The sequence below is a fragment of the Diadema antillarum genome, unplaced genomic scaffold (genome assembly GCF_040938485.1).
Source record: "Diadema antillarum isolate AM-2024a unplaced genomic scaffold, OU_Dant_1.0 seq00000960_RagTag, whole genome shotgun sequence".
Lineage (NCBI taxonomy): Eukaryota > Metazoa > Echinodermata > Echinoidea > Diadematoida > Diadematidae > Diadema > Diadema antillarum.
The window spans coordinates 23080-47900 of record NW_027271807.1 but is presented as its reverse complement, the minus strand read 5'-3'; the positions used below and the strand labels follow the sequence as shown (position 1 = coordinate 47900).

The 24821-nt window shown below is 38.3% G+C and overlaps 1 protein-coding gene and 1 long non-coding RNA gene across 2 annotated transcripts in view; one reads left to right on the top strand and one right to left on the bottom strand.

Annotated features, from left to right (window-relative positions):
- The window catches only part of LOC139741874 (uncharacterized), a 98957-nt gene extending 81690 nt beyond the window's left edge, over positions 1–17267 (bottom strand). Inside the window, exon 1 of the long non-coding RNA XR_011711649.1 lies at positions 17210–17267. This is a non-coding gene — a long non-coding RNA (uncharacterized lncRNA). The remainder of the gene's footprint in view (positions 1–17209) is intronic.
- Positions 17268–18527: 1260 nt separating this feature from the next.
- On the top strand, positions 18528–19518 carry LOC139741873 (transcription factor Sox-14-like). The gene has a single exon (XM_071652449.1). It carries the CDS (start codon positions 18724–18726, stop codon positions 19516–19518), a length of 795 nt encoding a protein of 264 aa, XP_071508550.1. The 5' UTR covers positions 18528–18723.
- Positions 19519–24821: the final 5303 nt, after the last annotated feature.

The window sequence follows — 24821 nt, the reverse complement described above, 5'->3', positions numbered from 1 at the left end:
TCTCTCTCTTTCTCTCGATATATGTATATCTATGTATATGTATATGTTGAATAGGTATCTATGTATATGTACAGTATGTGTATGTGTATGTGTATGTGTATGTGTATGTGTATGTGTATGTGTATGTGTATGTGTGTGTGTATGTGCGTGTGTGTGTGTGTGTGTATGTGTACATATGTATATGAATGTATACGTATACACACGGTGTATATGCGTATATGTATTTTATGAAAAAGAGTTTGATCGCAAAACAAGTTAAAGGGAATGTATAGTTCTGGTTGAGACCTAATTTCAGGTTTCTAACATTTTTTTTTTGTGAGAAAATGAGAAACCTCTTATGAAATATGAAAGAGCATGTAATTCCATGAGGAATTCAACGTTTATTTGATGAAAATTCATTTTGAAATGGCTGAGATATCCAAAACAGAGTGATTCTGATAAAGTGTGGGACCCACCTTGTATTACGATCGCTTTGTTTTACTTTGTTTTTGGATGTTTCAGTCATTCCAAACCTGATTTTCATCAAACAAACCTTGAATTCCTATCAAAATGGTTTGCTCTGTAGTATTTCATAAGTGTTTTCTTGGTGTCTCGCAAAAAGTTAAAAGCCCAATTCTCATCTCCACCAATACTGTTCCATCACTTTAATTCCATTCTTGGAAAACTGGAGATATTGGCAATTAAAGCTACTGAAAAACAAAGAAAATGTGGGATACTTTTAATCATAATTTCAAGAATATTCCTTGTTATGTAACAAGTGAGGTATCACTGCAAAGGTTTCATTCTGCTCTATCTCATCGAAAAAACTTCCTTGAAAATGTTTAAAGATGACACTTAGTCCATTTTGTGAGCAAACTCTTTCAAAATACAAAGCACATACACACACATAAACTCTGTTCCCTTCAGATATCTCTCTCCTATCGTCTATCCCCTTCTCACATCTCTTCTCTCCTACTTTCCGAGAGCTTGCCAAGGTCACATCAGGTCATGTGACAGGGCGAACACAGCTTGATTGGATGTCTCCTCCGCTACCCTTCCCCCGTTGCCCAAAGTCCTGCCCGGGAGGACTTCCAGTCTAATCACATTGAGAATGTCTGTCTGTGCCTAGATGTCTTCGTCTCTTCTGTTTTTAAGGATTTACATTGTTTTCCCCCCTCGATCTTCTCAACAATCGAACGCCATTTGAGAGGTAGACGCCCTCGCCTCTTCAAGTTGTACTTAAATTGCCTCTGAACGGAGTACGTGGTATCAGGAAAGAGTGTATCATGTCAACAGTGAGATCAGATTTCTCTTGACGCTGATATCAGGAAGTGACATGACAACTGTGAATGACTATCTTAATGCATAATGCCAGAAAACTGAAATCACCCACATGGGGCTTAAATCAAATGCACCATAAACAATTTGTTGGCAGCTGAAAATATATAGACCCCTCTATATATATCACTATTCATAGACATCTATATCCATATCTATTTTCATATCTATATCTATATCTACATTTGTATCTTATTGATATATATATATATATATATATATATATATATATATACCTACATCTATATCTATATCTATATCTATATCTTTATGAAGAGTTTGTTCGCAAAAACCAATAAGTCCATTTTTGAGGATTTTGAAGTATGGTCTCTGTCATAAAGTACAAAATAATACTTTTCAAATAATATATTGGTCACTACATATAAAGGTATATTTTTGAAGTTATGGTCAAAAGAAGCAAAAATTTTCTTATTATTCTCTTTATTTTTCTTGACCTTTAATTGCAAATATCTCCATTTGGCAAATATGGACTTATCGGTTTTTGCAAACAAACTCTTCATATCTACATCTATATCTATATCTATACAATGTACATGTATCTATATATCGATATTTCTGTCTATTAATATATCTGTATCTACATCTAATACTATATCTTTGTCTACATTACAGTACCGATTCTGTACATCTCATGCCGATGGCTATGATGATACAATCATTCACTTCTGAGGTAATTTTTTGTTTCATGAAAACAAACATGTAAAATATCTTAAACATATTCTGATGAAATATGAAATGTTGCTGCCGCCTATATTGTCCCAGCTTTGATAGTTTCCATAGTTTTGTTACACATTTTGCATCTTGATCTATAGGACACCACTGGCACAAAGGCGATCTTGGACCCACAGATTATAATGTTGAAGGGATAGTACAGTATTGGTGGAGATGAGAATTGGGCTTTTAACTTTTTGTGAGATGCCAAGAAAACACTCATGAAATAGTACAGCGCATACCATTTTAAGAGGAATTGAAAGTTTATTTGATGAAAATCAGGTTTGGAATGACTGAAACATCCAAAAAGAAAGTAAACAAAGCAATAGTAATAAAAGGTGGGTCCCACACTTTATCGAATCGCTCTGTTTTGGATATCTCAGCCATTTCAGAACCAATTTTCATCATATAAACATTGAATTCTTCATGGAATTACATGCTCTTTCATATTTCATAAGAGGTTTCTCATTATCTCACCAAAAAATGTTAGAAACCTGAAATTAGGTCTCAACCAAAACTATACGATCCCTTTAACAAAATCATCAAGACTACCCAGTCCAGAAAATTAATTCCATCCAACTATGCTTTTCAATTGTCTCACTGCCTCCTACCATCCACGTTTTGACAGTTGTGGTGAAAACTATATCAATCTTTTGATATTATTTTTTTTTAACTTAAATGCTGAAAAAGACTAGATGTCCACATAATGAGCTGGTTAGTGTTTGTTTTTCTCTGCTTTATTTTCTTTGCCTTCCGTGATCTTTTGTCATACAAATATTTACAGAACTATCCCTTTATGAGAGCTCACGGGGACAAAACTGGACAAAAAATTACATAATTAAAACTAGATATATCGCTACGGCTACTGATATGCCTCCGCCATAATGCATGGTTCTCCTAATAGGTCTATAGTACAATGTCTTGACAATGTGCGATGACAGTTTCACACAATTGGCAAAATATTAAAATGACAGGTTTGACACAAATGTGCTGAATGTTCACTTTCCTAGAACTAGGTTCAATTGGATGAATGATTAAAATGTAAGAGTGCAGGTATTTGGGGAATTGATAATTTTTACTTGACTTTTGACCCTTTTATAAGTTTATGCATTGAGTAATTTTCAAGGTATTGAGAAAAAGTATAATTTCAGTATCAAATGGGAAAATAGCATTATCTAAACCTGGTCTTTGACCTTTGACCTCACGGTTCCAAAGAGAATCACTGTTAGGTTGAACATGCATAAATATGTAAGTTTCATGATGATACCTTGAGTTACTTTCGAGATATGGAGGAAAAAGTGCAATTTAGCACTTTCACTTGACCTTTTACCTTTTGACCTTTGGGCAAGAAACTTCCCCAAAAATATATATTGGGTAATACATGCCATACATCAAGTTTAAAAAAAAAAAAAACCTTTAGACATATTGCATTTTAAGGAAAGTAGTGATATTTTGAGGAGTTGACCTCGACCTTTGACCCCCTGACCATTGACCCATGACCCCCAACTTCCCTAGATAATCACTGCCCATCGGTACAAGCATATATACTAAGTTCCATGAAGATACCTTGAACCATTTGCGAGATATGGAGAAAAACATGAAATTTCAATTTTTTTTCACAAAATGACCTGTGACCTTTGACCTTTGACCTTGTGACCCTAAAATCCACACAAAGTATCATCCCCCAAGGATATACCCTCATACCAAGTTTGATGTAAAACCACCACACGGTTCTTGAGATATCGACAAAAACAAAACGGGACGGACGGACAGACGGACGGACGACCCGAAAACATAATGCCTCTGGCCACTTCGTTGCGGAGGCATAAAAAAAGACAATTTTATCAAATTCGGATGAAGACTTTGGAAGTTAAGAAAATTTAAAGGTTGCTAATTTTTACAAGACATTGCTCATGTAAACAAAAAAGAAAATCCAAATGAGTGAGCAGATGATGTCATAACCACATAATTTTCCGTGAATCAAAAACACAAGCCTAAGGAAAACTCAATTCTTCTGCTATAAACATGTCATTAGGTTATTCCAGGCTGAATAACTTTGAAATCATAATCACTCAGATATGAATATTATTACTTGAGAAAAGGGAATAATTGCATTTGAACAAAACCATTGGAAATCTCAAAATTTTATGTAATACTCTTTGGCATCAATTACATTATCAACTCACTCATTTGCATATTCATATTGACCATTTATGAAATGTTTATGAGCATTATTTATAATTTCATAATTCATAATTATTCATAATTTCTTTAATTTCAATCTGATTTCGATCATATTTTCAATGTTCTGCTTATGAAATTTTATATCCTTTCTTTTTTACACTAACTTTTAACTGGTCTGGAGTTGTGCAAGTAAAAAAAACCAAACAAATGAACAGATGCTTAATTATTAAGCTTTGCCCACTGTAGACATTCCTTCCTTTGCTTTTAGATGTTTCCATGACAACATAAAGGATTGCAAAGGGTTTCCTATGGCTTTCCTATGGCTTTCCTAGCCAACAAACAACCACTTCACATATCAATTGTCCTACTTGAAAGGTTTGACTAACTTTTACAACAGGTCAGCTTCGGATGATTAAAGTGAACGCTGTCGCAATTAAGCATGGCAAATTACAGCCTGGGTACATAGATTTTCATTATCTTAAATATATCGGCTTCCATGGCCAAGATGCCAATCAAATATTATAGGACAAGTCCACCTTCATTAACAAATGGATTGAGAGAATGCAGCAATATTAGTAGAACACATAGATACATAGATTTTCATTAAATCAAATATTTTGACTTCCATGGCCAAGATGCCAATCAAAGTCCACCTTCATTAACATATGGATTGAGAGAATGCAGCAATATTAGTAGAACACATATATATGAAAGTTTTAATAAAATCGGACAAAAGTTATGAATTTTTAAAGTTTCTGCACAGTCACTGCTGCGAGATGAGAAGACTAGTACTACAGTGTATGATGTCACATGCATAGAACGATATAAGGAAAATATAAAGAGAATTCCACAAAATTTCATTTTCTGCAAAAAGTACATGTTCCCTCGACTCACTACTGACATTTATGTTAAGGGTAATATTATTCCCCCTGCCTTCTGAAAGAGGCGAGTGAAGTGCTCTATTATTATGCTAGAAAAGTGGAAATATGTTGAATTTTCTTTAATATCCTTATATCGTTCTATGTATGTGATATCACAAGTTGTAGTAGTCTTCTCATCCAGCAATGGTGGCACTGAAACTTCAAAAATTCATAACTTTTGAATGGATTGTCCAATTTTCCTCAAACTTTCACTGATGTGTTCTATTAATATTGCTGCATTCTCTCAATTTCATCCTTATGTATATATGAAGGTGGACTTGTCCTTTAAGGAAGCCATTTCAAACATGTTATTACTTTCCTAGTCCATGACAAGAAGCCATAGGTCCGTTTCTCTAGATGCACCAATCATTTTCAGTTCTTTTTATGAAGTTTAATTTATTTCCTTATCCATGTTAAGAAGCCATACCAGCCCCTATGGATGAACTCCTTATTTTAAGCTCTTTCTATAAAGTTTGCTGAATCATGACTGAATCTCTGACCTTCCTAATACCGCAATGACGTCAAACAAGTCTACGACGTTTGGGGCAGTTTTTAAGGTTTGATAAATGATGATATTTGCTAAATTAATAAATGCCTAAAAAATGTTAGGGCATATCTGTGCACACCCAAATGTTTCTCATTCATTTATCTGGTTTCATCATTTGAACAGGGTAACCAATTCACTAGTTAAAGGTGATCTTTCATGAGGTCCTGTTAAACAGGGCTCTACAAATACATAAAACATGTGATTTATGGATTTCAAAATAAAAGAGAAAAGTTTCTCAAGAATTTGTATAACAAAACGGAATAAAACCAAAGATATATAATGCAATCAGTGTACTTTGGCAAACACTCCAACCAAAGTCAGAGGATTATGGGAAATAGAGGGCCTTTGTATGCTATCTCTAATGAGAAGAAATTTATTCTGAACATTTTAATAGAAAAACTGAGCTCCAGAGTCTAATGAGTCACATAAAGACACTATCAATGATCATGATGACACACTATCACATGTCATATAAAACTATTAGTTAGGTTCCTATTTCCTGCAACTATAATACACCAGTTCAGACAAGGCTCATGTGCAAATGGGTACAAATGACCTTTCTTTTTTTCTCAGCTAGTTTATAGGCACTTCACTCTTGGACCCCGTTTACAGTGCGAGGCTCGGCCGCGGCCCAGCCCACGTTCATTTCAGTGTAAACGCGCAAAAGGCCAAATGCGAGGCCAAAATTGGCCTCACATTTGGCCTCGCTCTGGAGGTGGTCTCGGCCGCGGCCGAGCCGCGGCCGAGCCCGGCCTTTTCTCAGTGTAAACGCAAACTGGGCCAAATGCGCAGCCAATTTTAGTCTGGCTTCCAAACCCTCTGCCTGTATCTTTCGCTATTCAGGACATTAACCCCTTCAACGTCGAAAACTAGTATAGTTTAAGGTGGTTTTGTCCTGCAAAGGATTTTTTGCTTCGGCAAAGGCCTTTGCCCGTCGCCACAGAATTCATTTGGCAAAGGGTCTGAAAACCAGACAATACCAAATTGCGTTTGTTTACAAGCAGAGCGCCACTACGACAAAATATTGAAAAGTTTGAATCAAAAGCGCGGCCGAGCCCGGCAGTGTAAACGGACGAAATTGCGGGGCCCGGCCTCGCAATTGAGGCTGGGCTCGGCCGCGGCTCGGCCCAGCCCCGCACTGTAAATGGGGTCTAAGTTGTTAATGTGACATTATGCATGAGCTTGCCCTTTTTGATGTGACAATTTATGGAATTCATGTTCAGACAAAGAATGAATTTAAGAAGACCAGGTGGTAAGAATGGTCCATCAATCAACGTATGACAAGCATCCATTTCAATGTTTTGCATAGCATGCATTTAAAAGAAATAACAAACCTTTTCTATTGCTACTGACAAATACCTGACTTGCCATCAGGTAGATATACTGGCAAGCCCATTTTTAAGGATTACATGAATTACATTTAAAGTGCCATTCTCATTGCCTTCAAAAGGACACATTATTTTGGATTGCGAACAGGATCGCAACGCAAATATTCACTACAGTGACGACAAAGTGATTCTTAAATTCAATGTGTAATTCTAATTAACCAGCAGATGTTTACAGAATGTTACTGTTATGTCCTTCAAATAATTAAAACTATATTAATTTCTTACGTAATCAAAAAAAGCTGATTTAGTTGGAAGACATGAGGATCAAGAATGTTTTGTAATGCAAATTCATAGGAGTAAAATCAAAGCTGTATCAATCAAAGGATTAAATGAAAATATATAAATTTGGTGACATGACAATTGCTCTGGTCTTATTTTCTCCAAGGACTTCAGGTTAGGTTTAGGGTTGTGATAGGGTTTTAGTAAAATCAAAGCTGTATCAATCAAAGGATTAAATGAAAATATATAAATTTGGTGACATGACAATTGCTCTGGTCTTATTTTCTCCAAGGACTTCAGGTTAGGTTTAGGGTTGTGATAGGGTTTTAGGTGTAGTTTGGTGTGAGGATTAGGATTAGGGTTAGGGTTATGTTTGTGGGTAGGTTTTATATTTGGCTTACATAGCGTGCAGATATTTTATGGGGGCAACTGTCGCAGGAGCAAATGTCATGAAACCATTAATTTTCACCATCTTCTCCAGACTTAGAAAAGGAACAGATCATATGATCTAGATGCTTTTACTTTTAAAGAATCTGATATTTTTCAATAACACTGGTCACATTAGGCCCTTGAGGTGTAATAGTATGGGAGGGGGTTTATAAAGATAACAAGATATATTATTAACAACAATTATGTTTGCAGAGTTGCCTTATTATGAATGACAGTTACCAACAAAGATAAGTGCGACTGATATTTAAGTACACTTCAAATTCCCTAAACCTCACCTTCAATGCGGCTCAATGACATATTATGTGCAAAAATGTTAGATTTTTTTCCTCTCTCTCTCCCCCCCCCCCCCACCCCCAATCCTAATAATCATGGAGACATTTTGTTGTGTACGTGGTCCAACGCAGTCGTATTTAAATGGGTGGGTGGTTTACACAGTAATCAGCAAAGATGATGCTCTTGGCAAGTTGTAACATCATGATTGAGTTTGCCAGAACCCCTCGTCCCAATCCGTGTCCCGGACCAGATTGAATTACGAGCATGTTGCCGCGGCGAAGAAAAACAACAGAGCAAGGGGGCTGGGTGCGGTGAAGGGATCTTTTTTTCTTCTCTTTTTTTTTTATAAATATCATCATTATTCTAAAAGGCGGTTCTGATGAATCTAAGACATGGAAATGATGCTCTCTTTCTTCCTTCTTCCTTCCCCCCTCCTCCACCGCTCCCAGAGCCCTTGCCCGTATTTTCTTTCAGACTGCCTCCCGATCATCCCCTCTTTTTATCGATGATAATAAAATTGCCCGGGACTCATCCAATAAACTTGATTTCATTAGTGAAACTCATCTGAACAGTCCATTTTCCCCCCATTCCCTCTCCCTCTCTTATGTTCCCAGCTGGCTATATTTCTTTTTACTTCTCCTTTCCTCTCCCTCGCCCCCCTCTCCTCTTCTCGTGGGTATCGTTTTGTAAATTCGATACTGGGGCAGAAATTCAATGATACAGAATGGTGTGTAGATTGCGATATCCGCCCCTGGTACTGGTGTCCACTCTCTCTCCCTCTCCCTCTCCACTTCCTTTTCTTCTCTCTTTCTTCCTCAAACTCTCCTGTTCTTTCCCTTTCTCCTTCTCTTTCTATCTGTCCATCCATATGTCTGTCTCTCTCATTTTCTCTCTATCTCTCCCTATCTCTCTTTGTTTCCTTTGCCTTCTCTTTCTTCAGGCCATTTTGGCTACTGAATAGGAAGCAATTTGTTGCCCGTTGCCCCGGTGACCCCCCCCCCCCTCAAACCACCAGCTGGTATTTGTAGGCTTTGCATCATCCCAACCCCCAAAGCTCTCTTACCTGCTACTTCTATCCATCTCCTGATTCTCTTCCTTTCATTTAAAAACAAACAAACAAACAAACTAAAATTGTTAATGTGTCTTGACTTCTCTGTTTATAAACGCTTCTTTTTTTAATTCCTTCCAAACCCAATTATTGGTTCTTGAACCGAAAACCATTTGCTCTGTTTCACAGAGAGTTTATTATTTACCTTCTTTTCCAGTCATGGATTTAACCAAAAATGTACAAATCAATAACTTCTGACCAGATTGTTAAATTTTCCTCAATTTTCACTGATACATCCCATGGACATTTCTGCATTTACTGAACCCACATGTAAAATTTGGGAAAACTGTTCCCTGTATGTCTGCATAGATGAAGATTTCCACAGGTTGATTTATGGCTAATATCTATCACTGGAAACATTTTAACCTGTTCCATGAATTCTGAAATGTCCATAGACTTAATATGCAGGCCACCAGGTTCCCATGAGGAACAGGTTAAAAAGGATCATTGTTATAAACTGCTCGTACACAGCATATCAAAACTGGACAGAGATCCACTCAGTTGCTTTCAATGTCTTGAGGAATGCTAACTTTGGCTGCACGGCTTACTTGGAATTGCCACTGTAAAGACACAAACAAGGACTTTAGTGGTAAATTTCTTAAGGACTTGGGGAAAAACAAAGTCAGTAAATCTCAGAAACACTGGAAAAAAAAGAAGCATGATCACAATGAGTCAATGAAACATTGTGACATCACTAAACATCTCAAGCACGAAAACTGAATGAGGTAAGTGTCTTTATTGGTTAAAGGCCAACAGGTCAGCCCAGGTCAAGGAGGCGTGACATCATATTGGAGGAGGCAAGCCATCTATGATTTCTAGGAATGGGGGATAGTTGTCCAGCGAATGGAGAGTAGTTGGAACTTCCATTATCCAGTCAAAAATCATTTTAATCATTTCAAAGGCATAATTTACCATTTGCAGATGAAACAAAAGCCCAGCATTAGTGCTTCAAAATGGTTCTAAAATATGAGTTAGGGATAAAAACAACCAATGTAAGAATTTGAACCAGTATAATCAATGTTAAGTATTGTTAGATATACACAACGTGAACAATAGTTATAATAAAAATGTTTTCAGACTAACCCGTCTACAGTTAGGGTTTAATGAGAAAAACATTGATATCTTGGAATATTTTAGGCTTCATTGCAAAAATCTTATATGGCAGCATGTTTTGTGATACAACTGACCTACACACATGCATCAAAAGTGATATCTTTAACATTTTTTAACTCACTCCTCCCAAAGGTAAACAGGACCTTTAAGTGTGCCATGCCACTGTATGTATGGACAAGTTTAGATAAACAAACAGAATCATAACTATGCAACAATCACGACACTACATATTAAGAGTTTGAGCAGTGCAAATACAGATAAATGCCATTTTCAAACTTTTTTAAGTTGTAGGTCACCATCAAATAGAGAAAAATGAAATATTTTTAATGATACTGCTCTTATTTACTCCTAACAAGAAATAATTGTTAAAGGACAAGTTCACCTTCATATACATGTGGATTGAGTGAATGCAACAGTATTTATTAGAACACATCAGTGAGAGTTTGGGGAAAATCGGACAATCCGTTCAAAAGTTATGAATTTTTAAAAGTATCTGCAAAGTCACTGCTGGATGAGAAGACTACTACAGTGTATGATGTCACACCAACGATATAAGGAAAATATAAAGAAGAATTCCTCAAAATTTTACTTTTTGAAAAAAAAAAAGGTGCACATTGCCTCGACTCGTCACTGATATTATTCCCCTTGCCTTCTAAAAGAGGGAAGTCAAATGTTCTTCTATTATGCGAGAAAAGTGAAAATATCTTGAATTTTCTTTATATTTTCTTTATATCGTTGTACACATATTCCATCACAAGCTTAGTAGTCTTCTCATCCAGCAGTGACTAAGCAGAAACTTCAAAAATTCATAACTTTTAAACGGATTGTCCGATTTTCCTCAAACTCTTACTGATGTCTTCTATTAATATTGCTGCATTCACTCAATCCACATGTCTATGAAGGTGACCTTGTCCTTTAAGATACTGACATAAAAATCATCACAAATGTACAATGCACTTTAATCTCTTTTGTTGTTGTTTTTTCAGTAGATTTAAATTCAGATACCTCAAACTGACAACGATGGATACATCTGTGTTTGATATTTAAAGTCTCCATGTTTTTCTTCCTTAATTAGACGTAACACGAAGCTGGTGTGTAGAGAAATGGAGATGCTCATGGATACTATCAATAGAAGCTGGAGTCTAGGGCCCTGTTTCAATAACATGGGAACTATATCGAACAAAGCAATGAACCCAGAGTTGGGACAGATTGAGATCAGATCTCACTGGGACAGATACTTGTAGAAGATGTATTCTAGAGAGTGGCAAGGTGGGCACAAGATGATGTTCCTATAATGGTTTAGTTTTCTAACTTCTGAGGACTGATTGATCCCAATTTTCTTTCTTTTTTTCAAGATCAGTTGCATGGAACTTGGGAATGATTTCAGTTCTACGTGAAAGAGACCCCAAGTGCTTTAATAGACTTGCGATGACTTACTCAGAACACAAAGTAACTTCAACCAGGGTCATGCAGGAGATGAAGGGACGAACACCAGTGACCGATAATTGTTGTGTTATGGGGTAGGACTTTGTGGCAGTTTCATAACACAAAAGTAAAGAGAGACGCAGAAATAAGGTTTGATTCGGAGACGGTACTAGAGGTACATCTTGCTGGCTTGAAGCTTTATTGGTACGGAACTCATGGCCCTGGTTACGGTGGTGTACATGCGCGTACCATATAGTGCCGTTGCCAAGGGCATACTACATCTGGTTACATTATACAACAATAATGATAGTTAAAAGATGAATCTAGCTGTTGAATATTGATAATAGACCTGTTTACTAACATATTCAAATTTTATGCATGCCTTTTCTGATAATGGTTCTTCTTGACAACCTGAAAGCTTGCACAAGGTTTGCCTGACATAGCAATCGCTATGAATGCAAACTAGATTCCAAGTATTGAAAATTGTTTTTGAGGTACAGGTTAATAGAATAGCTCGTTACTAGAGCTGTGCTCAGACGGAGGCAGTTTTGGTCGGAGTAACTTTGGAGGAAGGGTCGGAGGAAGCTTGGTCGGAGTAACTTCGGAGGATAGGTCGGAGTAGTGCCCGTCTGAACAAGGTCGTTGTAACTTCCTCCGATCGGAGGAACTTACCACGACCTCTTCCTCCGAACGAGATACTCCTGAGTTTTCTCAGGAGTATCTCGCTACTACGACTAGCCGGTCGGAGTAAATTGCCCGTGCGGACAAGCCCTCGGAGTATCTATGAACTTACATACCTTACGACCTAGGTAAAACTTCCCGGGTCAAATCGCAATGTTGACATTTTGCGAGTACACGTGCGCGTGTAGTGCAATTCTAACTTAGTCGATCACGACGAAGAAGCTAGCGCTCATGCAGAAATTTCCATCAACAAGAATGGAGAAGACAAATGCCACTGGTAAAAAAACAATTGCATGGTCGACGTGCGCCGCGCTACCACTTCCGGAAGTTACACCGACCCTCGCACATAAATTGGTCGGAGTTTCTTCCCACGACCGTCGTGTGGACACAAGGGTCGTGGTAAGATATGCATTAATTTGAATTTTAATTGCCGTGCCATAAATTTTTACCCCGACTAGAAATACGTCTGAACATGGCTTTTATCAGTATGGAAGAAACATCCATAAATTTGAATGTGTTTTGTGAATCGGTCTATTGAAGTAGCACCAGCTGTCACCCACAGTCAATGGCTGAAAGATCTGTGTATAAACTTGTTTGCACTGAAAACAAATCTGAAACCTTTATTTTGTAAGCACGTATTGTCTTAGGATGTATGAAAAGAGTTACTTGAGTTCAATGAATTGAATAGCCTCAAGGAGTGTGGGGTCTCGTTATCTTTGTCATCCTTCTCAACAGAAACTTTGAAACTCGGTCACTGACAATTTCTATATGTGAGTTTCCCTACCCTTTTAGTTTCACAGAGACTGTTCTCTGACACTGATAATAAGAAATAAGAATATTCAGTGAATTTAGCACTGGTCATTACGACTTGTCCTGCCGGTGGATGCGATTTGATATCGCTCAAGTTTGTGATGCTCTTGATTTCCCAATCGACACTATCACTTGATCATGGACACTGACAGGAAACGATTCCATCACTTTCCCCATCCACTGTATCTTCCAGGCACAATCAGCATTATTACAGGAGACTCAAGTGTACAGTAAAACAGATGAATATCTCCTTTTGGGTTATTATGGAAAAAATGCCATGGGGAAAAAACGGCAATAGTCCTTGTGCAAGTTACAATTTATGATCAATGCAGTAAACCAGAAGAAAAAAAAATGAATTCAATAAAACAAAACAAAAAACATATAAAAATCTTTCTGTAAATAGCAAGGTTTCCTATTTTTGGCAAAAAGAGGCCCTAACAAGAAAAAGAGGGCAAAGATTAACTCAGAACTTACAAAATGGAACACTTTAACAATCTGCAATTTGCAATTTATGAAGATAACCTTTATGCTGAGAATTGAATAGATCTTGATAGACATAGACAGGTTTAACGCAAATACATTCACAGTTGTTGTTTTTCCAGACAATTCCTGAATAGTTCTCTCGAAGCTTAAAGCTCTAAGAGTCACGCCTGAAATAAAGAGAGATTGCATTTTTTGACAAGCTCAGCTTTCAACAGAAATGCATTGTTTGTGAAAAGGTCTTTAGACGTAGTTTACGTGAATTTGAAAACTATCTGGACGCAAATCATTGTCGGTGGAAAGAAGGAAGACAGTGGTGGTAAGGAAATAGACTCAGCATGCAACAGCAACTAAAAAGTACAAGATTCATTTCCATGAATGTTAGATGAATGACAGCAGGTATAGAGAGATAGAGGAAACAAAGAATGTCCATTCACACAATAATAAAGAGTTGCTTGTTGACAGAAAAAAAACCCACAATTACTGTCATTGGAGAGAGAAGAGTGACATTCTAATAGGTGGAAGACATAGATATACAATTATTTCCAACAGGCATCACTCATTCTAAAAAACATCATCCTCTACAACCTATTTCATGATGACCTTGAAAATAAAAGCATCATCTCTGCAATAAATAGCTTCCAATAATCATATCTGTACACCTGAAAAGCATTCTTTTTGCTTTTGGTGCACGCAAGAGGTACAAAGCACTGAAACTGACCACATACTCAAGAATTGCCATTGGTGTTACAACTCATTTTTCACTCTCAATATGTCATAGACACACACACACACACAATGCTACACAGTCACATCCCCACATAAAATCATACACCCCAATACCAATCGCTAATGATTCCATAATTAATGTGTTCCGCCTCTGCACAATGACAACATGTAAATACTCATTTGAATCACAAAACGGTGAAAATAATGACAACCCTCCCACAACAAGGACGCAATTCATCAGCTAATTCAGCGATTGTCGAGCAATACTGCCCCGTACCCCAGTTGTTAGGAGTCAGACAAAAGGCCAAATAAATAGAGACCTCATACCAATTCATTACGAGATTGACACGCCCGCCACTACCTCTTACCTTACGCCACACAACCAAGCAAGCAGAATGGGGGGGGGGGGGGGGGGGGACTGAAAGCTTTTATTTCTCCCACTCATTTATTATCTCATCTGCCTCCTAGAAAATAGGATTAGGCTATTCTTTGTGATTTTATTGTCACCCACACGAAAAAAAGAAAGAGAGAGAGAATAGTAACTTAAGGACAAACCCAGTGCATGTTTCACTCCTTGTCCATGGTCTAATTCGTTTCAATTTGTGAGGAGAGTCAAACAATCGACTGGTATTGAGTGTATTATTTCTGAGAGGGGGTGCCATTGAATGACACAGGGGCTATTGAGAGCTCGTTCCAAGCTTCAGGTACTCTTTTATTTTCTGTCTGTAGGACAAGAGGGGGGGGGGGGGGACCCTGTATTTGGAACCTTTTGTTTCTTAACATCTGCCTGTCAGCGGGGTATCCACAGTCCTTAGCTGTGGAGAAAAGGACTGTGAATAATTGATACCCCTGACAAAGTACCAATTGGGCATGGCCTTGAGAAGTGTGTCAACTTCATTATGGTGTCTATTATGGGCTTTAGACTCTTAGAGCAATTGTGTTGGCTGCTTGTTGCTAGGATAAAAATGTATATGATGCACTGTGACTCTCCACCCTTCAAGCAGAATCGTAATCTGTTTCAGGGGTTCCGCACAGAGAGGGGTAAATTAAGAAGTACAACAATGTAAAATGATAATCTAATTTAGCTGGCCCGATGCAGGCAGTTTCAAAGAAGAAAAATGGTCATACGCTCTCTGGGGCTATATGTCTGCCTGCATTGCTATTCATGAGGCTAAAAATATATCATCCACGGACAGAATGCACAGGTCTTTATGAAGTATCCCGAGGCACAATTATCTCCAATCATGCATCTTTTTCTTTGCTTGTGTTCTAGAACTAGGTTGATGAATTCATTAGATTGTCACAAAATTATCAGGATGGATGCATACACTGTTCAGCTTCTTTCATTTTACTCAAATGACTGCATAGCCTACCAGGACTTTTTTTTTAAATATTTTGAATACTCATCTCTTCTTTAAATTAGAATTTATTACCATTTCAGTCTCTCTCTCTACTTTCAGTCTCCAAGAACTGCACTGGAACGATGGAAGTAGATAATGATTCATCTAATGTGATAGCTGTTATCTCCATTATTTGCAGGAAATATTGAGATTCTCCAAAGGCACCATAACATGGTGATTCAAATCAAACTACCTACTATATCACAATTATTACTTCATTTCAATTGAAATACAATGCCTGGAATCTTCATCCTTACACTTTTTGTAATTATTTTGTTAGTGGGTATAAAAAATTTCCACTGATGATTATAACACATCACTGGGGACCAAACGTATCTCTCTTGCCTTACAAAATGTTGTTTATAGCCTAATTTCTTTGATATGAAGTCTGCAGGTGAATAGCTAAAAAAAAAAAAAAAAATTTAAAACTTTAAACTCTACCTCTGATAAGGGCCTGGTTCTGTCACCAAGCACAGAGAAACATGACATACTATAATGATGCACACTTAATGTCCAATTGCTACTAGAATAAAGATGGCCCATATTGTAATGATGCAGTAACATCCATGCTAGTTTATCTCTAAATGTGCTTTGTAATATTAATGCACAGCAAAACAGAAATGGTTATGATTACTATTATCAACACTACATTTTACTACTATATTATAACTAACACTTACAGAGCTACCAAGTCTCACGCATTCTGCGTGAGACTCAAGCATTTAGGGGCCGTCTCACGATCTCACGCATGGCACCCATTTTTCTCACGCATCGGGTGAAGTCTGCAACTTTGACCTATAATAATGAGCATAGCTCAAAAGATTAAAGTGATAGTTGCAATTGAAGGTACATTTCCCTTTTGTCTTTCAAAATAAGTAGAAAATGGTCACCTAAGGCTAAGTATGCACCTGATCGCACCATTAAGAGTTAAAAATTGAAAAAGCTCCCTACCGTGGGAGGCCACAGGGGGGAAAAACCCCTCCCACACCCTCGCTCGCTGGCACATTCGCGCGCCGAGATGCCGAGCGATGCTGAGTCATGAAAATCTCACTCATAACAATTTTTTGAACTTGGCATCCCTGCACTTAGTACTATAATTATTGTTACCATCAACTTTTTACCATCAGCCTCCTCACCCTCTTAATCCTCACCATCCTGTTCCTCTTATTCTTTGTCTTCTTCTGCATCATCACCATCATCACCATCATCATCATCCCGGCACCAGCCAAGCTCCTACAGTCCTAAAGTATATGGGACAGTTCCTTTTCTTGACATCCAGACCAGATACACACAAAAATCAGTACTAGTTAGTTAATCACATACATCAAATATCTGTTTAAATGTGAAGACAGTTACTATGCATGAGCATTGCTGTCATGTTCATCACCTTGTTAACTTGCACTGGATGTAAAATTTTTATCGATTTGACCCACCCAAACTGGTCCGGTTGACGTTGGCTGCTGCTGTCTCTGCATCAATTTGCTGCTCTTCTTCGCATCATAATTTATCGTGTAGGTAAGCAGCATGCCTGAAGCCATACTGCTCATGTGTTGTGGTGAAAAACCGAGCAACTGCCATGCGAAAGGAATACAGTGAGAGGGGGAGAGAGAGAGATAAATATAATGGCATCAGAATCATGGGTTGGAGCATAGAATAGAGGAACTGGGGAAAAAAATATCCTAGTAATATCAAATATATATCTACCTTCCTGAAATACGACTAGATCTAGGTCTAATCATGAATAAAGTTGCCATGGTTACAAATCCCATGCCATGTCACTGATTGAAAGCCACCCCCATCAAAAACAAAGCTAAACGACTGCAAAGGCATGCCTTGAATTAGGCTTTTGGTCTATCTTGCAAGATGCAGGATACCACGGCCCAGCTACACGGCACACGCACTGCACTACTGGTCTACCATGTCGTACATCAATTCGTGATCGAGTGATTTAACTTTGCTCAATGCAAGTCTGAGACACAGTTCATTACGACCGTAGGTTCAAGCTTACAGATGCAGTCACAAAGGTCACAAGCAAAACTGTTACATAATTGCCCTTCTTACAGTATAATTGATAGTAATTTCTACACTCTCCCCGTTCCTGATGTGATGTCTTTATTCAACTAACATATTGCAGAGTATGTGGGACTGTTCACATTGGACCATCTGCATCTCGATAACTTTTCTCTGTGGCCGAAAAATCTTTGCAAGAGACTGTCACACGGCCAAACACACATGCCAAGTATAGTTTTACTCCGAGCTTTATCCTAAATAATGTCATAATGACAGAAACCCGGACAATACCTCGTAAACAATCAGAGTTAGCACTATCATCACCTGCCGATATCGAAAGAGAACAATGAAGCCATTTTGTCGTCTGGCTACGTTTGAACCAATCAGCTGTTATGTTTTCAACAGGTAGGCAGGCCGCACGCACGGTGTGGGCGGAGCCTATGAGACAGCCCGCGGATTTGCATATGAATTATTCAGCACCTGCCGAGCGTTTACATTCTTCTCCAATCATTGGTGTCCGGACGTATATTTATTACATGCATGAGTAACGCTGGATTGCCATTGGTGGAGCTGTAGTCTCATTATGCTTTTACGAGTATATTATTCATGTTATTACAACGGGTTGGTACAATGTGCTGTGTAGTTAGCTCCATGTGCAGAAGTATTTGAACTTAGCGCATCTTCTATTACCGTCTGTTCGCGGTGTTCACATTACATTTGTTGTGAGATAGTATGCTCATAAACAGTATTTAACCGAAGCAGCCGCTAACAAGGATATCACAACGGCCTTTCAACTTCTCTTTTCTCTCCATTGCCGCTTCGACTTTGGCGCATTCTAACTTCATTCTCGGCCAGCGTCCAGTTCGACATTTTTTGGCGTCTACAACAGATTCCACTTTTCTGATTTTTATCGCTCCGGAGAACTTTTCTAGCAATCATGATGGACTCTGCTATGGGAAAGAACTCGGACCATGTCAAACGGCCGATGAATGCGTTCATGGTGTGGTCGCGAGGACAGCGAAGAAAACTTGCCCAGGAAAACCCGAAGATGCACAATTCTGAGATTAGTAAAAGGCTAGGAGCGGAGTGGAAATTGCTTTCCGAGGACGATAAGCGGCCGTTTATCGACGAAGCCAAGCGTCTCCGGGCTCTGCACATGAAGGAACACCCCGACTACAAGTACCGACCACGACGCAAACCCAAGTCGCTGATGAAGCGTGACAAGTACGCCTTCCCTATTCCCTGTATCCCGACATCGTCTCCGTACCCGGTCACGACGTCGGCAACGGATATCATGAACTTCAGCTCGGCGGAGAAAAGTCGGTCGTACCTCCCTCCTCATCACGCCCATGCCGCGGCGGCAGCAGCAGCAGTGGCTAGTCAATATTCAGTACTCGAGCAGGCCCAAAAACTGGAATCCTCTACTGCACTGCGAGATTTCCCACATGGAGCCCTGTACCCACCACCGCACATGTACCCTACCTCGGCCGCCGCAGTTCCCGGCAGTGCGTTCGGTAAGCTACCCGGCGGTGCGGCGGCTGCAGCAGCCGCTGGTCTTCACACGCAACCGTACATGATGCCCTACCCGGCGTGGCCAGGGCAGGACGGCGTACAGCGACCCGTAGCGTACATCCTAGTGAAACCCGACATGGAGCCGTACGGAGCCGCGCACCCAGCCATCAGGCCGACCGTACCGCTGCCGACAAGACCCACCGCAGCAACGGCGCTCTAATGCCGCTCATTTCTTCAAAGGACATGTTTCTGTGCTGCATGAAAACTGTCTTTGCCATAAATTTGAACACTAACGAGACATTTCTCCTTTTTTTTTTTTTCGAATGGTGCTTGTATTTATAATGGCATACTACAACAAAGCACAGAGCCAAACGACCCGGTGAGAAGTTGTATACCTTTTTCATCCGGTGATTTTTTTTTGTGTATTTTCTTTGAAAACTTTGTCTCTCTTATTTTTACTTTGACGACCTCGATTTTCATGCTAATTTAACGAACATGCTTTTATTTGTGACAACAAGATCAATTTTTACCTCTCAGTTTGGTCTTGAGACGGAATGGTATGGTCATTCATGCAGGGAATTCATCCGTGTGTATTATGCTCTTTCTGTAGTGGTTTTCATTTTGTTGAAGAGATTCAAAACTATTCTCATGACTCATGTGTTGCGTGTGGATATTTCCCTGCACATATCTGTCCTATTAATGTCCACAGAGTGAACATGCTATTATTATCAAGGCAAGCAAGCCGCTAGTAAATGATCTTTATTCTGGTTGAGTTTCTCGAGCAGTACTTTAAAATATCTTATCTTCTCAAAACGACGTTTGATTGGACTTGATTCATTCATGAATATATCTCTTGTGACGATTTGAAATATCAATGTGCTCAGTTATAGGCCTAAAATGAGAAAATCGGAATAGATTTTGTGACCCTGAAAACTCTCGGTACTCATTTACCTTTCTCTTATTTGAGTGCGTTCTTTTTATTCAGATTGGATTATCACGATTTGAAAATCATATCATAATAAGGAAATGTGCGTAAAGAAAATAGTTAAGGTTTATAGATAAGAAAAGTTATGTTGGGGAACAACGTAGAGCCTTATTCGTATGTTCTCTCTATTTTGAACTAAACGAATTTTGTATTCACAAGGAAACGGGTATATGAAGTCTCGGAGAACAACGAAGACTTCAGGAGGACAGGAACGAGACGGGGTTATCTGTCTCGATCTCTCATATACTCTGTGAAGAGAAATAACATGTGCAAGTTATAACAAGATTGATTTAATTCATAAAACTTTGTCAGTATATGGACGTATATGTTTGATATCTCTGTGATTCAAAACTAGATCTTTATGTATGTTAAATGTTTGCGTAATCTTACGTCACTTTGGTATTATTGTCTGCCTATTCTTTTTCAGAGACCCGAACAGCGTACAGTCTGTGAAAACTGCGAGAAAAGTTTCGAAACAGAATGAAACTCGCTAACAGTTAATTGGAAAAACAGTTCTACCTTGCCTGGAAGTCATGTTTATCATTAGTACTCGCTTGAAACTTCAAAGCCAATTAATGGTGTGCTTATTGTTTGAAGAGGATACGTGTCGGAAACATCGGCACAACTTGTTGCAATCATTCCCAGTGGTTCGTATAACTATTACGTAACCCACTTCAGCATTGTTTTGTTTTTGTTTTGTTCCCCCCCCCCCCGACCATGGCGCATCTTAAATTTGTGCAAAGGAGCTTAGTAACAGATTTATATCATCTGAAATAATCGTACTCGTATATTTGCTTTCAAAACGAAAGATTGTTTATAGCGATATCTGAATGTACTGTTATATTTTCTTTTCGTTTGTCGACATTTCATGCTAATTACCTCATAACCATCTATGTACTACAAAGGGAATACAACCAGGCGTGAATTAACGCCGGCTCAAGAAACAAATGATATTCGAGTTGTGATCACAAGACGATGATGAAACTATTCTGGATCTGTTCTGATTACTCCCCCCTTTTCGGGTGTCAGTACTTAATTAACGCATATACATCGTAAAGTGTTCACTAACATTCTTATGCAAAGCTAACTATGGAAGGAAAAAAGTGGAAACAATGTGACCTATGGCAACAACGCGGAATGTATATTTTGTAAAGTCTTTTGTAAAAAGAGTACTATTATATTTCAATGACGTTTTCGCCAAACGTGCGAGAGATATACCTGGGTGTTTGAACTTCGAGATTATTACGTTATACTGACGGGGAAGAAATTATTTATATCGATTTGTGTTTGTGACACGCCGGAAGTATTAGATCGGCGCAAAATCCCATTACTAATCCCCAAGCTCTAATTACGGGCAAACCATGTTGCATCTCGTTTTAGTAAGAAGGATTTCACTTCTTCACTTCTGGTCGCTTATCTTTGTTTATCATTTCTTGCAATTATTAATTAACTGGCGAACTGCGAATATTTACATATTGTATTGTTTTCTTCTTGCAAGCTTTGGATAGCATCGAATACTACGCATTTTTCTAAATAATGCAGCTAAATCGATGACTTCGACGCATATCTCTCACGATCAAAACGAAATAATAGAACAAGTGAACGCCTAAGTTTTCAGTTCATTCGTTTCATTTTTGTCGCTCGCAAGAGATATGAAGCGCTAAATTTCTCTCAATTTTATTCTAATTTCTGTTTTCCGTGATGTTGCAAAATGGAAAGGGGGAAAACTGATAGAAGAAAAATCGATGTTAAAGTGTACAAAAATGAAGATGTGACCTTTTTTCTTTTTGTTTCTTATTGAAATATTGATTATGTTTGGATACAAGAATGGGACGTCGCGGACTCTCGAACGTCCTGTCCTAGCTGTCTGTGAATGGTAATAAATACACACACGTTGTCACGTATACAAACAAAGGCTTGAGACTTTAATTGATGCATTGTACAGTTCGGATTCTTTGCATATAGTTTGTTTGCGCGGGGGAAATTGTTAATTCGGTATGTGTGCTATACTACCATCTTTTCAATGGAGGGCCCAAATGCACCTGCCTGGATTAGGGTGTCTGACAGTGGTATGCAAAGTGTGCGTGTGTGTGTGTGTGTGTGTGTGTGTGTGTGTGTGTGTGTGCTTCTGTGAATGATTTAGCTCGATTTTGAATGTGCGTATGTAACTACAGTTGTAAACATAGGGGAGTATGTTTCTGTTGGGGGTTCATCGGTGACATGACATACTAGATCGATTACAAAGTAAACATTAATGTTAAAGACATAGATATCATTATACATTAGATTATCGTAATCTCTACATGATAAACGGGAGAACATAAAAAAAATCCCAGAGTCATGTAATTGTGATGCTAAGTTATACTTTGTTATACTGAAATAATCATCATCATAATAAATCAAGCTCAGACAAAAAGGGCTGACGATCTATACATTCTCAAAATCAGTATCTTTGTATGTCGACGGTTTAAAGGGATGGTATAGTAATGGTGGGGATGAGGATTGGGCTTTGAACTTTTTATGAGATACCAAGAAACCACTTATAAAACAGCATAGAACATGCCATTCTAAGAGGACTTCAAAGTTTATTTGATGGAAATCGGTTTTGGAATGGCTGAGATATCCAAAAACAAAGTAAAACAAAGTGGTCCTCATGAAAGGTGGGTTCCACCTTTTAGTCTGATTACTCTGTTTTGGATAACTCAGCCATTTCATCACAGATTTTCATCAAATAAACACTGAAATCCTCTTGAAATTACATGCTTTTCATGATTATTTTGTTGGAGGTTACTGAATTATCTCACCGAAAAATGACAGAAACCTGAAGTTAGGTCTCTCCCAAAACTATACGATCCCTTTAATTCAGCTAGATTGTCATTGATAATGTTTGACAAGGATCGCAAATAACCTAATTTTCAAATGTGCTTGAAATTGATGAAAATGAAATGAAGTCATACAGTTGAGTTTCAGCATAACGAGATAGTTCCCCGAAGCCGCAAAGCTGATTGTATCATTGCGTACGGGTATTTGCTTACATGTGTAGAAGCATTTACACGACTCTCAAGGAATTTTCCCATACCCTACTTTAGAACACCTTTTCTTCTTATCAAAAGGTCTTCTTATGCACATATACTCATACAGTATACGTATGAATATGATGTACATATATATACATTTCGAACTTTGCCCCTTCGGATTACAACCTACGTTATCATCGTATGCAAATATATACACCCCATGGAGTATAGAGCGCAAGAGATAAAATGGATTCAAAATTTCCGCTCTTCATTGTTTGTAAAGTATATACACATGACAACTGTGAGTATACAGAAGGACGCTTTCAAGGTTATGACACATTACAGAATAACGTGGTCAAGCAAGAAAAAGAAAACACCACAACAACAAAAGACATCTACAGCATATTTGCAATCGATCTATCCTGAGTGGCCTTTTCTACCTTGTAGCAGCCCCATACCTACAGTGACTACACGACACCATTTCTTTATCCCGTATAGCAATGTGTAGTCTTGCGTTGATCTCATGCCACTCATCCAAACCCAGTAAATCCGTACAAAAAGACGCATTCAATCGACATACCTTACCCACCTGGCGATGAAGAGGTATAACTGAAACGCCGCATTTCCGCTTGACAAACATTCGTGAGCAATACCATAGCAGAACAAAATGCTCTAGTATGGATCGACTCTTTACATTCATACGGAGAGAAATGAAACTGTAAATATTTTCCCCCGACAATGAGTAATCTGATAACGATCGCTCACGCGTGTTGTTAGGAAACAAACCACAACCACAATGGAAGATAATGAGTCCTTTCTTTCTCTCTCCCTCTTTCTTTTGTTTTTCTCTCTCTCTCTATCTCTCTCTGTGTCAGATTAGTGTACGCTATAAAAACACAGAAACACACTCCCTACATCTACGAATATTTCTCTATATACGTCTCTACATCTCTTCTGTCTGTTTTGTTGTTGTTGTTGTTGTTGTTTTCTCTATATCTCTTCCTGGCTACATTGATGAGCGTTAAAGGAAACCTCCGGATGATTTTCAGATTTTTACATTGAACAACTATGAATTAGTTAAGCTGAGTACAGAGTTTCAGGATTTATAATGATTAGGATGAAGAATGAGAATGTTTTCAAAATATATAACAAATTGCAATGGACAAGGTATAATAATAATAATAATGTATGAGTTGGAGCTCAAGGAAGCAGAACAAAAGAAGAAGGTATGTATAGAATATACACAGGTGAACTTGCAAGCAAGCAGTATTGTAATGGAAATGCACTGCTACATTTCTGAAATATGTGAGCCTCCCATGTCATCATCATTGTTCAGTGTAATTCGTTTAAGGTTTTTCTAGGTATTGTTTCTCTGCTCAAGGACCACAATAAATTCCACAAATCTACACACGGAGCTGTCGATTTATGTACTACATGATGTGAAATTATGAAAATCGTCTGGAATGCCCCTTTAGATTACTCTTTCAAGACTATTCATGAGCGTAGAATTAATGTTTTCAG

Excerpts from the sequence above, each read along its gene's own strand:
- LOC139741873 (XM_071652449.1), top strand. The coding sequence starts at position 18,724 with ATGATGGACTCTGCTATGGGAAAGAACTCGGACCATGTCAAACGGCCG.